Raw genomic sequence first — 16,041 nt, forward strand, 5'->3', positions numbered from 1 at the left:
CCTTTCTTTCCAAGTGTCTATGCCGGCCTTCTCTCTCCTACAGCCTTGACGAAGCTGTATGACATTCTGAAGTCTCTTTCCGCCAGATCTACAGCAGGGGTCTTCAAACTTGACCCTTTTATGACTTGTGGACTTCAACTCCCACAATTCCTCAGCCAGCATGCCTGGCTGAGGAATTCTGGGAGTTGAAGTCCACAAGTCATAAAAGGGCCACGTTTGAAGACCCCTGATCTGCAGGGTACAGGAATCCGACCATATTTACGGATCTTTGCCAGGCGGAGCTTGCCTCTCTAAGCTGATCCTATTTGACATTTAGACCAAATATTCAATGCAGGGAGGGGAGAAAACACGCTCCTCCTTAAATGCCGCCAGAAACCACATCGCTTCCGATAAGCCGCCAAGCGATTGACAGGCCCTCCGCTGCGATGCCCCGGAAGTGTTCTCTCAAACACCGCCTCCTCAACTCGGAAGTGATTTTTTTTTTTGCTCCCTTTTCCGGTGAGGAGGAGGTTGCCGTTGCCGCCACTTGGGCCGGAGGCTGGGGGGCTGTCTTCGGGGGCCGGGAGGGGCAGATGAATGGGCAGCGGGCGGGAGAATATGAGTGGCTTTCCTCGACAAGGAGGACTTCCGGGGTTAAATCACTCGGAAGCGGAAGAGAAGGGCTGCCTGCTGTCCGCCTGGCTCTCCGGGGGAGCGGCGGCGGGTGGCGGCGGTGGAGGCGGAGGTTCCGGGGCTGCCCCATCGCAGCTGGTGGCCCGTGCGCCGCTGGACTCCGCGTTATCTCGACCACTGTTCCCCGCTTCAGCCCGGGCGAGTCGGAGAGCGAGGGGCCGCGGGCGGGGTCAGTGACCGCGAAAGGGCGCGAAGGGAGCTGGGGGTGCGGATGTGGGCGAGGGGGTCCCCGGTTTTCCTCTGGCTCCCCGCTGATGGCTTCGGTTTCTGGTGCCTCGAAGGCGGGAGGGAAATTGGCCGTGGCTGGGGACCGACTGGAGGAAAGTTGCTCCTCGTAGCGTGCATCGTGATGCTGTACTGTGCAGACAAAATAAAGCCTATCATTGGCTGTTGACAGTTTTAGATTTTATGGAGACCCTGGAGGTTCAAAGCCTGCATTCCTCTGAATAATGTTGCCAAAGAAAAAGGGAGGGTGGGTGGCTCCCTAATTTGCTTGTGGGCTTCCCTGGAGCTGGGGGTCGGGCTTTGTAAACTCATGGCTTGATCTAACGTATTTCAAAACGGTATAGATTTACTTTCCTCAGCTATATTTTCTGTAGATGGGGTTTTTTTTATATTCTCCCCCCCTTATATGCACACATTTAATTATACTTGATTTCAGAATGTGGTAGACGTTTAGGCCTGTGCTTGGGATACTTAAATGATCTTGTTTGACATTCGTCTTTGAAGTCTAGTTTCTCTAAACAGGTGCATGTCCACAAGGTGAGATTGGGAGAAAGTTGGAGATGGAATACAGATTTCCAGTAAAGAAATAGTCTAGCACTGCAATTGTAGAATTCGTGGATTGTTCATTTTTGAATAATTATAGCAGGCTTTGGGTATGTTTCATCTACCATTTTAGCATTTTTAGGCTGAAAACTTCCTTTTAAGGTTTAAATGGTTTTTCTTTGGGATGTTTGAGAGTGTAGGAATGGGTTGCTAACTAGCTGTGATCTGCTAATATAAGTGTTAGATAACATACATACATGCCTTGAATGTTTCAAAGTTCAGCCTGAAACATGTTTATTAAATTTTGGCCATTTCAATGAAACCAAGAATATTTGTTTTTTAATTGCTTCTTAGTTATCCTTCAGTACAACAGAAACTAAATCCATTGTGAGCTCTTATCAGAAGTTGGAGGCTACTGAAACTTGAATAAGTAATTTAAGTGGCATGTTCCTGGTATGTCTGTGTCATGCTATGTAAACTTTGTAAAAGCTATGTGATCAGGAGTTTTCAAGCCATAGATCTTGCTTTTCTACTATCAAGTTTTTAGATCAAAAATTATTTCACAATTGTGTAGCACTGAGATTTTCTTCTAACTTGTTGGATTAAAAATATAGCAGTCTGAGATTTTGCAAAGTGAAAGAATAGGGACTACATTACATCACTCATCATAATTGTAGAAGCTATGTATAGTGTTCTATTGGCAGGTGAGTGCAGAAATACAAGAATTTGAACCAGGACCTTTTGCCACAACTGGAGAGGCTGTCCAGAATTAGGATATGGTTATGTGTGGCTGATTGAGTATGAAATCCAGTAGGGCAACTTCCTCAACAGAATTAGAAAGACAATCCCACCTCTCCTACATAATTTGTAAAATGTTTTCTGAAGGATTGAAAAATTACCTGGGAATGCAGTTTTCAGCATATACTTTGTGTCCCTCATTGTATGCCAGAGAATTAAACAAGATCAGTTCTTGCAAACTCCCAGTATTTGGTACATTGGTAGATTCACAACACTGAGGTGCAAGGTCCTTTCCCAGTTCTTTGTGTTAAAATGGAGAGTCAGTCATTTCTAGTGATTCCAAACATCTTGCTGCTATGTTTTGCTTGCTGCCCTATCAATATTTTTGAAAGATACTGAGAAATTGGAATATTTATATATTCATACCGTGTCTTTTCATGAAAATTGTAACTATGTGAAGCATGATTTCCTTTAGATGATATTTGGAAAATTTGAGAGCTATTTTAATGTTTAAAACATCAGAACATGCTATTAAATTTGTTTACAATGAACCAAGTCTGAGAACCAGAACTGGTGTTGTGGAGGAATCAAGATGGTTCTCAGTACCATATAGATATTACATAGTTTGACAACCAGCCTTGTATCTTTATGTCTCCCAGCTAGAATGGAAGAATCTCACTTCAACTCCTCACCGTATTTCTGGCCAGCAGTGCCCACAGTCTCGGGACAGGTAAGGAATATCTGAAATGTAATTTGCTTTTTATGAAGCTCGGCCCGTGACTATTCTGAAACTTTTCCACTTTTATCTTTAGATTGACAACAGTATGTTCATTAACAAGATGAAGGAGCAGTTGTTGCCCTCAGAAAAGAGCTGTGGTCTGGCTCCTCCTCACTATCCTACTTTACTGACTGTACCCACTTCTGTGGCTCTTCCCACCAACATTTCTATGGATTCTGACACCAAGCCAGAACAGCTTACCCCAGCCAGCCAGACGTCAGTAACACAGAACATCACAGTGGTACCAGTGCAGTCTACTGGGCTCATGACAACAGGTGTGGTAATTTAGATGGTTTAGTTGCTAACTGTTTTAGGTTGTCCTTGATAAAAGAATATAGTTGAAGCTTTTCTTAGACGTTGGAAAAAGGGCATTCTGATTAAATGTGTAATGTGACCTAAATATTATTAAATATGTGTCTTCAATTTTCCATCTAGATAACAGCTGATCTAGTCTAGGAAGTAGAATCACACTTGCCTGGGTGTGTGGTTTTATTGAAGCTTGCATTCATACCTTTTTTTTTTCTCCTCTGAATTTTTTTGCAGCAACTGAGAGAGGTAGATCCAGGGTTTTAGGATGAAGCTCGTGCACGAACATTTAAATTTGAGCCCTGCAGGCCTAGCCCAGTAGCAATTATACATAATTATATTAATATGGTTTCCCTTGTTTGATACGCTGAAAGGTGGATTAGGACTTGTAGGATTTGAAACGATCCTTCTGTCTTCTCTCCTACAGGACCTGGTCTGGTGATAACTTCTCCCTCTGGATCTCTGGTGACCACAGCGTCTTCTGTGCAAACCTTTCCCATTTCTGCACCCATGATTGTCTCAGCTCTTCCTCCCGGTTCCCAGGCAGCTCTCCAAGTAGTACCTGACCTTTCTAAGAAGGGCATCCTGGCAGAGGGTGGGGCAGTGAGTGCTGCTGGCAGTATCACCCCTAAAGCTCCCAGGGGAAGAAAAAAGAAACGACTGCAGGAAACTGGCCTGCCGGAGATGAGTGATCCTTTTGTGCTACCCAATGAAGATGAAGAAGACCAGCACAAAGATGGCAAGACATACAGGTGAGATCATGGAGATTTGAAATCCTGCATTTTATTTATTTGACAGTTTTTATAGCCTACCCAACTCAAAAGGCTCTGGGCAGATTTCACAAGAATGCATATGAACAAGTAGTATTTCATTTGAATTACAGGGGAACTGTCTTCTTCCATGGTGTGGCATCCTAGTTCATTGCGCTTCTGGTTTACTTGTGATTTAAGTAAGAGGGAAGTATGCAAAAGAACCTAGCAGGTTATACTGGACAATGACTTTGTCGCTGGCTGGCTTTTATAATGGAGTTGATTTTGTAAGATGATCTTTAAATTAACATAATGTTATGTGCAACTGCATGCCAGAACAACCTATGAGAATTTAGTCTGTCCCTCATGGCTCCATTATGTGAGTTACAGTTTTACTCTTTTCTGGCAGTGGTAAACTTTGTATAGCAGTCAAAGTTTATTTCGTGATTTATCCCCTCTTTTCCACCTGAAGTACCTGAACAAAGTAGTGATGCCTGGTTCTGGTGTTGCTAGTGAATACATTAAACTCTTGAGGCGCTAGTGAAAATTATCAAGGGCTACGATCATATTATAGTATCTAATTCTGTCTGACAAAACTGTAGTAGACTGGATGGTTGTGTTGTCTAGTTTTGGGATTGATAAAGTATTTTAATGTAATAGCAGAGTTGGATTGCTTGTATGAGTGCAATAATATTCTTCTGAAGAATATATCGCAAGATACAATTTGAAGATTGAGCTTTGTGCTGTGGATATTGCCGAACGGACTGGGCTTGGGAAGAGGCAATATAGTCCCACAAACCAAAAACCCTATTTTTAGCATGTAGCACAATAGGCTGTGTCTGAAATTAATGTCTTTTTGGAGGACACTTATTTATTTGTCAGTGGGGGAATCTTGCACTTGTGATACTGAGTGTTTCCAGATATATTAATTTGCCTTGCCCTGTTTCTCTTACAATTGCCTTTAAAGCGACATTAGTACTTGTAGCATCCTTGTTAATGAGAAATGCACTTTGTACATAGAATTTGTGTTGGTGACCATAAGGAAAATTGATTTATTGATTTGCGCATTTATAAGTTGATGTATATTTTTTCACCATATAGTGGAATACTGGAAATAACCGTTTATATGAATTTTATGTCATGTCAGATGGCAGCATCTAATGAATATCAACTGATATTGAAAAAGCTAAGCAGAGATAGATTTGCCTAGATGAGAGGCCATCAAGAAATTACAGGAGTCTTACACAGTTTTAACGATATCATTTGGCTTAATATCTGTATTTTTCGGGAATGAGAGATATTATGATTATTTTCTTCTCTGGGGTCATTTAGAAAGCAAATATGGAATGCCTTTCAAATCATGCCAAATGTTAAGATCTAGGTATATTAAACCAAGATCTATCTTTCTTAGATTGAAAGCTTCTAGTCATATTTGCTTAATAACAGGTAAGCAGTTTGATTCTGAATAACATGAAAAGTTGACAAAGTGGTATAAGCCAAATCTGAAAATAGCAGGAATGAAGTTAGAGATAGTTTTTTTAAAATTTGTCTTCAACATAGCTCACCAATACAGTACAGACGTAACAACTATTTATTTAACAACTCTTACAATACCAATGAAAAAAGTGACTTAGGACCATTGCAGTGCCTCTACAGTTGTATGATCAAAATTCAGGCCTTTGGCCACTAGCATGAATTTATTATGGTTGCAGCGTCCCGTGGTCAAATGATAACCTTTTGCAACCTCCCAGCCAACTTCTGACAAGCAAACTCAAGGATTTGCTTAATGATCACATAATTCACTTAACATCAGCAGCGATTCGCTTAACAACCATGGCAAAACGGGTCATAAAATTGCGCGCAACTAGCTTAACAAGGCCTCACTTAGCACCGGAGGTTCCGGTCCCAATTATGGTCGTAAGTCGAGGACTGCTTGTACATACAACTGAAACATATATTAAATAAGCCATATATAACCCAGATGCTTTAGCTATCTGAGATGCCTGCATCTATTGTACTCTTAAGAAATGCTGTGCTTGAATTGAAACTAATAATTCAGTTTTACAATACATTAAAAGTAAAATAAAAGTTAGCATTTGCTATATATTTGATCTGTGGGGGGAAGAATTAGAATATCCAATTTTGAAAAATCAATGAGTCCAGGCTTTAAAAAATGTGAAATATACATTATAAATTTTAAAAATGAAACTAGTTCATCAGAGAATATTACTTCATGTATTTTGAACTCCCTAAAGTCTGTTTTAAAAGAGAGGAATTTGAATGTTTTTAACTCATATGGTTGAGCCTTGTTTTGTTATAGCTTTGTTCTTTCAAATATTAAATTTATATGTTAATATAATTTTGGGAAAATATTTAAGGAATATAATTAAATGGTATCCCAAAATATGGATAAAAAGGAGAAAAATGTCTTGAAAGTTACTATAGCCTATGTGGAAGAGCAGATTTAGAAGTGTCATGAAAGACTCATAATCTGCAAAGCAGAAACCCAAGAAAATTGTTTTTGGTCAAAGAAAAGCATTTATGAGAAAAAGTGGTCATCCAGTACCCCAAAAAGGACAAATAATCAGGGTCTGAAGTGTTACAACCCTACAGAGGAATAGAATGATTAGGTTCCCAATAAGGCTATGTATTTTAAAAACTATGCAAGTGTTTTGTCAGTTTTCATGTATATAATAATAGTATTTTTGCCCAAATGCTATGGTAACCGTTGGGGACAAGGATAAATTTTCTCTAAAGTGTAAATAAAATACCGTATATACTTGAGTATAAGCCGACTCGAGTATAAGCCGAGACCCCCAATTTCACCCCCAAAAACTGGAAAAAGTTATTGACTCGAGTATAAGCCGATCCGCCGTTCTGCAAGCCTCTGCCGCCAGCAGAGGCTCGATCCGCCATTTTGCAAACCTGAATACACAGGAATACCCTGTGTGGCCGCGGCTCGTCGGCAGGTCTCCGTTCCTCCTGCCGACCTTTGGGGAGGTTTGGGCGCCTCCCCAAACCTCGGCAGGTCTCCGTTCCTCCTGCCGACCTTTGGGGAGGTTTGGGCGCCTCCCCAAACCTCCCCAAACCTCGGCAGGTCTCCGTTCCTCCGCGCAGACCTGCCGACCTTTGGGGAGGTTTGGGCGCCTCCCCAAACGTCCCCAAACCTCGGCAGGTCTCCGTTCCTGTTTGGGGAGGTTTGGGCGCCTCCCCAAACCTCCCCAAACCTCGGCAGGTCTCCGTTCCTCCGCGCAGACCTGCCGACCTTTGGGGAGGTTTGGGCGCCTCCCCAAACCTTGGCAGGTCTCCGTTCCTCCTGCCGACCTTTGGGGAGGTTTGGGCGCCTCCTCAAACCTCCCCAAACCTCGGCAGGTCTCCGTTCCTCCTGCCGACCTTTGGGGAGGTTTGGGCGCCTCCCCAAACCTCTGCAGGTCTCCGTTCCTCCACGCAGACCTGCCGACCTTTGGGGAGGTTTGGGCGCCTCCCCAAACCTCCCCAAACCTCGGCAGGTCTCCGTTCCTCCTGCCGACCTTTGGGGAGCCCCCCCAAGGAGCGACCCATCCACTTGTTGGAAACGCAGAGGGGTTACCAGTCGTTGCAACCGGATACCCACCTCAGCCACTGTTTTTCGGTTGATAAGACACCGAGTGCTCCCCGAATCAACCAAAGCCTTAACCGCCCGCCTTTGCCCGGACACGGGGCTCACCAACACCACGGGAAACACAAAAGGGCACACCGGAGCGCTTACCATCGGATCATCCTCCAGCTCCAAATCCTCAAGGTCTTCCGTTGGCGCGGTCTGGGTAGTTACGGGCCCGGTTGCCAAAGGAGGTGTCGTGTCCCGACGGCTGTCGTCTGCGGCTTGGTATGCAGTTCGGGACCGCTCCGAGGTCTTCCTAGCAGGCAAAGCCCGTGTCGAAGTTGCTGGAGGAACCACCCGGGCTGGCGGGAGCGGGCATTCGGCCGCCCGGTGACCCGGCTGGTCACATCGGAAACACCTAATACCAGGACGTGGTGGTGGTACAGGGTTGGCCCCGGTCACCGGCAAGCCGGGCCGCTCCCCCACTCTCACCCTTTCAGCCGGCCGCCGGGCCCCGGTCACCCCCTCTGACCTTCCTCGATTGTCCTGCAAACCAATGTCCAGCTCAATGGCCACCCGGAACCAGTCCTGCAGTCGGGCCGGGACCCCTCTTACCACACAAGCTCGTCGTAAAGCACTATCCAGTCCGGCCTTAAAGTGGTGCACAAGAAGGCGTTCAGGCCATGACCGCAGCCTCCCAGCCACCTTCCGGAACTCCCCAACGTAGCGTACTGCCGGTCTTCCTTGTTGCCGCAGATCCAGCACTTCGGCCTCGGCACGAAGCACCCGAGAGATGTCCTCAAAACGGGCCCGTAAAGCGTCCAGGAAAAGCCCAAGATCCCCAAGCTCACGGGCATGGTCGCCGTACAGATCAGCCGCCCAGGCCGCAGCCTCTCCTTGTAGACACGCTGTGACGGCCACTACCATCGCCCACTGGGACGTATAGGCCGGGCCGTATTGGTCCATGTGATTGATCACCTGCCCCAGAAACATTGCCAGGCGGTCTGGATGACCATCATAGACCACGGCCAAGGGCGGAGGACCCCACGCCAGCCCTTGGCCCCAAGGACCCAGCGGCGTCCCCAGGGTCGGAACCCCCCCATCTGGTCGTAACGGCCGCTGTCTTGGTCTTCCGGTTACGCTGTCCCAAGGAGTCGTGCCGCTTGGTACCGCCGTAGTGGGAGCCGAAACCCCGGGACCTCTGGGAACCTCAGGCTGGCGAGCTGACCCCTGGTACCTTGGGCTGTCCATACGGAAGCGGGGTGGACTAGGCCGCCGAGCATGGCCGCCTGGGAGGGACCACTGCCCCTGGTCAGCCTCATCTGGCCCAGACCAAAGCCCAGGCTCCCGACCCCTCACTTCCCCGAACCGCTCTCTGAGAATCTCCATAGTACGGTTGCCCGGAACGGTGGAGTAACTCCATTCTTCACCGCTGTCCTCCATGAAACACCGCTCCCTCCACTCAGTAGACGCACCTTTAGGCCGGTCCATCAAGCCTCGGTCGGGTCCTCGCTGATCCCCCTCGGAATAGGTCCACCGATCGCTGCTACGACCCCGCACTGCAACCTCCTGAGGCCTCGGACCAGGGTCTTCGAGGGGAGGGGGTTTTTCCTTCCGCCGCACCGAGGGCAACGCCTCCTCCCCCACCTCCACCGACTCCAAGAGCCCAGCCGCTGCTCCAGCCTCCTCCTGCCGCTCTTCGGCCAGTGGTGCAGCATCCTCCGTGCCTTCTGCCATAACAAACTTCTGAGGAATAAACTCCCCGCAAAGAAAGAAAAAGGAACGCTGACTTACTTTCAGACCCCGTCCGACGAAGCACCCAAGGAGTGAAACCGGAACGGGAGCTGGTTCTTCTAAGCCGTGTTTATTATCCACATAAACGTTCGCTCAAAGACAAATGAAGTCAGCGTTGACTTTACAGCACAGTCAACGCTGGTTAAATAGCCGGCAAGGCCGACTCCCACCACCACACCCTACTTTGCACCACCACGCCCCCACCCTACTTAAACCCCGCCTCCCATGGTCCCCTCCTTTTGGCTCCCGTCCCACCACCAACGCAATCGGTAAGTTACCCCCCAGCCTAAGCCTCCCTCTTTTCCCCCAGGTTCCTGCCATGACTCTCCATTCCCCTCACCACCCCAGACCGCCGTGAGCTGCTCGCCAAACCCCCTCCCGACCCGCCGGTTGTCTCTGTCACGCCCTGATCCGCCCAAGCACCCATTCCTGTCCTGCGGCTCAAACGCCGGGCAGCCACCACCCAGTCCTTCGCACGGCCCCTTCCCGGCCCGTAAGCAGTTCCTGTAGCCCGACTGGCTGGTCCGCGGCCTCCCCAGCTGGGAGGCGGCCCGCTGCTGCACCGTTCCTCTTGCTGGCCCATTCCCCGATCCGTCGGAATGGCGTGGGCGTGGCCAACCGTCTCCGGATCCCGGCAGCATGGAGGAGAGGCGAGGGAGCCTGTGAACGACTCCGCGGCTCGGTGAGTCGCTCCGTGTGGTGACCGGGTCGCTGGGAGGGGCCGCGTGCAGTCCCGGCTCTCCAGGACGCGACGGGCGACGGCTGGTGGTTTTGGGGCCCGGTGGGTTGCTGCGAGTCGACGGCCGACGGCGGAAGGCTCCGGGGCTTGGTGGGTTGCCGCGGTCGCCAGAGAGCTGGAGAGGGCCGAACGCCGTCCTGGCCCCCCGGGAGGTGACGGGCGCCGGCGGGAGTCTTCGGGGCCTAACGGAGCGCCCTGTGCGAGTCTGGCGGCGCGATGAGTCACCCCGCGGCCGCGGCCCGTCCGAATGTCGGGCGTGCTCGGCCCGACATGCCGCCCCCCCTACCAAGGGTCCTCCTGCGGATGTAGAAAACAGGGTTATAGCATCATTCACTGTGCACACACCCCCAGAACCCCCACCCCCCGGCCTGCCAGGGTGGGCTCGGTGGAACGCCCGGATCAAACGGGGAGCATGGACATCCTCCCGCGACACCCACGTTGCCTCCTCCACCGGGTATCCCTTCCACCGAAGGAGGTATTGTAGGGCGCCCCTCCGTACTCTGGAGTCCAAGACCTCTTGCACCTCATATTGGTCGGTGTGGACTGGCCCGGGACCCCCCTCCCCTGTTGCCGCGGTAGCCGCTGGAGCAGGTTTCAGCAGGCTACTATGGAACACCGGGTGGATCTTACCCAAAAACTTAGGCAACTGTAGCCGCACCGTCACCGGGTTTACCACCTGCACCACCCGGAACGGCCCGAGGTATTTGGGTCCTAGCTTACGGCACGGGACCTGTAACCGTATATACTTGGTGGACAAGTACACCAGGTCCCCCACCCGCGGTGTAGCGAAAGGTTTCCGTTTCCTGTCCGCCTGTGCTTTAGTCGCCATGGCGGACCGCTCCAACGCTTCCTTCACCGCCCCCCAGGCAGCCGTGATTTGATGCATCCAGTCAAGCGGGGAGCACGGAGTCGCCTCCTCCTGAGGGCATTCACTGAAAGGAACGAACTCGTGACCAGTGACCACTCGATATGGAGAGAAGCCGGTACTGCTGTGCACTGCGTTATTGTATGCGACTTCAGCAAGCGCTAACAGGTCTACCCAGTCCGTCTGCCGGAAAGAAACATAGCTCCGCAAATAGCGTTCTACAGCAGCGTTGGCTCGTTCTGCAGCCCCGTTGGTACTGGGGTGATAGGCGGTACTCAACCCCTGGGACGAGCCGATACGACGCAGAAACTCTCTCCAAGCGACAAGCGACGAGGGGTTTGTAGGGCTTCCAGGTTTTTATGGTCCGTCCACAGTTCGAACGGATGGGAGGCCCCCTCCAGGAGATGTCGCCAGGCTTCCAAAGCCCAACGGACCGCATAAGCCTCCTTTTCCCACACCGCCCAGGCCCGCTCGGTGGGAGTCAGTTTCTTAGAGGCGTAAGCACACGGCTGCAGGACCCCGGCACTGTTCCGCTGTAGGAGGACGGCCCCAAGAGCAACATCGCTCGCATCCGCCTGCACGACATAAGCCAGCTTGGGGTCGGGATGTCTCAAAACGGGCTCTTTAGCAAAGAGGGACTTCAATTTCTCGAACGCCCGCTGACACGCGGTAGACCACTCCAATTTCAACCCCGGTCGCGGGCGTGTCTTCAACTGTCGTGTACGCAGTAGATCTGTCAACGGCAGGGCGATAGCTGCGAAACGTGGGATGAATTGTCTATAAAAATTGGCAAAGCCAAGGAAACTCTGCAACTGTCGCCGGGTCTGCGGAGCCTGCCACTGTTGAATGGCTTGTACTTTTTTGGGGTCCATCTCCACCCCCGCCGCCGATATACGATACCCAAGGTAGTCCAGCTGGGCCTTATGGAACTCGCACTTGGACAATTTAACATAGAGCTGCGCTTCCAGCAGTCTCGACAACACCTGCCGCACAAGAAGCACGTGCTCCTCCAACGTGTCCGAGTAAATCAGGATGTCGTCCAAGTATACCAAAACACCCTGATACAGGAACTCATGCAGGACCTGATTAATCAATTGCATGAACACAGCGGGAGCCCCCTGTAGGCCAAACGGCATCACTCGGAACTGGAAGCTGCCAAGAGGACAATTAAACGCGGTCTTCCATTCATCCCCAGCTTTGATCCTCACCCGGTAATAGGCTTCCCTGAGGTCCAACTTAGTGAATACCCGGCCTGTCGCCAACTGGGCCAGCATGTCCTTCATCAAAGGAAGGGGATAGAGGTGCTCCACGCACACCGCATTAACCCCCCGGTAGTCCACACATAAGCGCAAGCCCCCATCTTTCTTTTCACGAAAAAGAACTGGCGCCGCCACCCGGGACCGTGCTGGTTGAATAAATCCTCTCTCCAAGTTCTTATCTATGTACCGCCTTAACTCTTGCATCTCTTTTGGAGACATGGCGTACATACGGGGCTTAGGTAGTCGGGCCCCAGGTTCGAACTCTATAGCACAATCTGTCGGCCGATGGGGTGGCAACGAATCGCACTCCCGCTCATCGAAGACGTCCATTAAATCCGCGTAGTCCCGGGGCACATACACCTTAGAATCACCCGTGACCCCACAAACCCTCTCCCGCGTCCCCGTGTCCTCCGGCCCCAAAAAGGAATGGTGGAGAGGGGGCTCGGGGCCCAGACCCACCCGAAGATGGCGACTACCCCCCTCCCACCAAATCGTGGGACCCCATTTATCAAGCCACGTAAGGCCCAGAATGAGAGCTTCAGTCATAGAGGGCACCACAACAAACCGCAAAACCTCCCAGTGGGCCCCCAATTCCAGCCGGACAGGTTCGGTGACGTGGGTGATAGGAGCCCCCCCAAGGAGCGACCCATCCACTTGTTGGAAACGCAGAGGGGTTACCAGTCGTTGCAACCGGATACCCACCTCAGCCACTGTTTTTCGGTTGATAAGACACCGAGTGCTCCCCGAATCAACCAAAGCCTTAACCGCCCGCCTTTGCCCGGACACGGGGCTCACCAACACCACGGGAAACACAAAAGGGCACACCGGAGCGCTTACCATCGGATCATCCTCCAGCTCCAAATCCTCAAGGTCTTCCGTTGGCGCGGTCTGGGTAGTTACGGGCCCGGTTGCCAAAGGAGGTGTCGTGTCCCGACGGCTGTCGTCTGCGGCTTGGTATGCAGTTCGGGACCGCTCCGAGGTCTTCCTAGCAGGCAAAGCCCGTGTCGAAGTTGCTGGAGGAACCACCCGGGCTGGCGGGAGCGGGCATTCGGCCGCCCGGTGACCCGGCTGGTCACATCGGAAACACCTAATACCAGGACGTGGTGGTGGTACAGGGTTGGCCCCGGTCACCGGCAAGCCGGGCCGCTCCCCCACTCTCACCCTTTCAGCCGGCCGCCGGGCCCCGGTCACCCCCTCTGACCTTCCTCGATTGTCCTGCAAACCAATGTCCAGCTCAATGGCCACCCGGAACCAGTCCTGCAGTCGGGCCGGGACCCCTCTTACCACACAAGCTCGTCGTAAAGCACTATCCAGTCCGGCCTTAAAGTGGTGCACAAGAAGGCGTTCAGGCCATGACCGCAGCCTCCCAGCCACCTTCCGGAACTCCCCAACGTAGCGTACTGCCGGTCTTCCTTGTTGCCGCAGATCCAGCACTTCGGCCTCGGCACGAAGCACCCGAGAGATGTCCTCAAAACGGGCCCGTAAAGCGTCCAGGAAAAGCCCAAGATCCCCAAGCTCACGGGCATGGTCGCCGTACAGATCAGCCGCCCAGGCCGCAGCCTCTCCTTGTAGACACGCTGTGACGGCCACTACCATCGCCCACTGGGACGTATAGGCCGGGCCGTATTGGTCCATGTGATTGATCACCTGCCCCAGAAACATTGCCAGGCGGTCTGGATGACCATCATAGACCACGGCCAAGGGCGGAGGACCCCACGCCAGCCCTTGGCCCCAAGGACCCAGCGGCGTCCCCAGGGTCGGAACCCCCCCATCTGGTCGTAACGGCCGCTGTCTTGGTCTTCCGGTTACGCTGTCCCAAGGAGTCGTGCCGCTTGGTACCGCCGTAGTGGGAGCCGAAACCCCGGGACCTCTGGGAACCTCAGGCTGGCGAGCTGACCCCTGGTACCTTGGGCTGTCCATACGGAAGCGGGGTGGACTAGGCCGCCGAGCATGGCCGCCTGGGAGGGACCACTGCCCCTGGTCAGCCTCATCTGGCCCAGACCAAAGCCCAGGCTCCCGACCCCTCACTTCCCCGAACCGCTCTCTGAGAATCTCCATAGTACGGTTGCCCGGAACGGTGGAGTAACTCCATTCTTCACCGCTGTCCTCCATGAAACACCGCTCCCTCCACTCAGTAGACGCACCTTTAGGCCGGTCCATCAAGCCTCGGTCGGGTCCTCGCTGATCCCCCTCGGAATAGGTCCACCGATCGCTGCTACGACCCCGCACTGCAACCTCCTGAGGCCTCGGACCAGGGTCTTCGAGGGGAGGGGGTTTTTCCTTCCGCCGCACCGAGGGCAACGCCTCCTCCCCCACCTCCACCGACTCCAAGAGCCCAGCCGCTGCTCCAGCCTCCTCCTGCCGCTCTTCGGCCAGTGGTGCAGCATCCTCCGTGCCTTCTGCCATAACAAACTTCTGAGGAATAAACTCCCCGCAAAGAAAGAAAAAGGAACGCTGACTTACTTTCAGACCCCGTCCGACGAAGCACCCAAGGAGTGAAACCGGAACGGGAGCTGGTTCTTCTAAGCCGTGTTTATTATCCACATAAACGTTCGCTCAAAGACAAATGAAGTCAGCGTTGACTTTACAGCACAGTCAACGCTGGTTAAATAGCCGGCAAGGCCGACTCCCACCACCACACCCTACTTTGCACCACCACGCCCCCACCCTACTTAAACCCCGCCTCCCATGGTCCCCTCCTTTTGGCTCCCGTCCCACCACCAACGCAATCGGTAAGTTACCCCCCAGCCTAAGCCTCCCTCTTTTCCCCCAGGTTCCTGCCATGACTCTCCATTCCCCTCACCACCCCAGACCGCCGTGAGCTGCTCGCCAAACCCCCTCCCGACCCGCCGGTTGTCTCTGTCACGCCCTGATCCGCCCAAGCACCCATTCCTGTCCTGCGGCTCAAACGCCGGGCAGCCACCACCCAGTCCTTCGCACGGCCCCTTCCCGGCCCGTAAGCAGTTCCTGTAGCCCGACTGGCTGGTCCGCGGCCTCCCCAGCTGGGAGGCGGCCCGCTGCTGCACCGTTCCTCTTGCTGGCCCATTCCCCGATCCGTCGGAATGGCGTGGGCGTGGCCAACCGTCTCCGGATCCCGGCAGCATGGAGGAGAGGCGAGGGAGCCTGTGAACGACTCCGCGGCTCGGTGAGTCGCTCCGTGTGGTGACCGGGTCGCTGGGAGGGGCCGCGTGCAGTCCCGGCTCTCCAGGACGCGACGGGCGACGGCTGGTGGTTTTGGGGCCCGGTGGGTTGCTGCGAGTCGACGGCCGACGGCGGAAGGCTCCGGGGCTTGGTGGGTTGCCGCGGTCGCCAGAGAGCTGGAGAGGGCCGAACGCCGTCCTGGCCCCCCGGGAGGTGACGGGCGCCGGCGGGAGTCTTCGGGGCCTAACGGAGCGCCCTGTGCGAGTCTGGCGGCGCGATGAGTCACCCCGCGGCCGCGGCCCGTCCGAATGTCGGGCGTGCTCGGCCCGACAACGGAGACCTGCCGAGGTTTGGGGACGTTTGGGGAGGCGCCCAAACCTCCCCAAAGGTCGGCAGGTCTGCGCGGAGGAACGGAGACCTGCCGAGGTTTGGGGAGGTTTGGGGAGGCGCCCAAACCTCCCCAAACAGGAACGGAGACCTGCCGAGGTTTGGGGAGGCGCCCAAACCTCCCCAAAGGTCGGCAGGTCTGCGCGGAGGAACGGAGACCTGCCGAGGTTTGGGGACGTTTGGGGAGGCGCCCAAACCTCCCCAAACAGGAACGGAGACCTGCCGAGGTTTGGGGAGGTTTGGGGAGGCGCCCAAACCTCCCCAA

At 52.9% G+C, this 16,041-nt stretch overlaps 1 protein-coding gene across 4 annotated transcripts in view; it reads left to right on the plus strand.

Moving 5' to 3' along the window:
• The first annotated feature begins 508 nt into the window (after positions 1-508).
• Positions 509-16,041, plus strand: part of ZNF384 (zinc finger protein 384) — a 31,078-nt gene continuing 15,545 nt past the window's right edge. For 3 of the 4 annotated variants that reach the window (XM_083351899.1, XM_083351898.1, XM_083351900.1), the window contains exons 1-4: positions 509-841; positions 2,838-2,908; positions 2,991-3,231; positions 3,690-4,014. In XM_083351899.1, the coding sequence (XP_083208025.1) occupies positions 577-841; positions 2,838-2,908; positions 2,991-3,231; positions 3,690-4,014 (902 nt within the window). In that variant the 5' untranslated portion in view covers positions 509-576. Of the gene's footprint in view, positions 842-1,794; positions 1,894-2,837; positions 2,909-2,990; positions 3,232-3,689; positions 4,015-16,041 lie in introns of all 4 variants that reach the window. The other variant, XM_083351901.1, reaches the window with a different exon arrangement.

Source organism: Vipera ursinii (assembly GCF_947247035.1).
Source record: "Vipera ursinii genome assembly, chromosome: 2".
Taxonomy (NCBI): Eukaryota; Metazoa; Chordata; class Lepidosauria; order Squamata; family Viperidae; genus Vipera; species Vipera ursinii.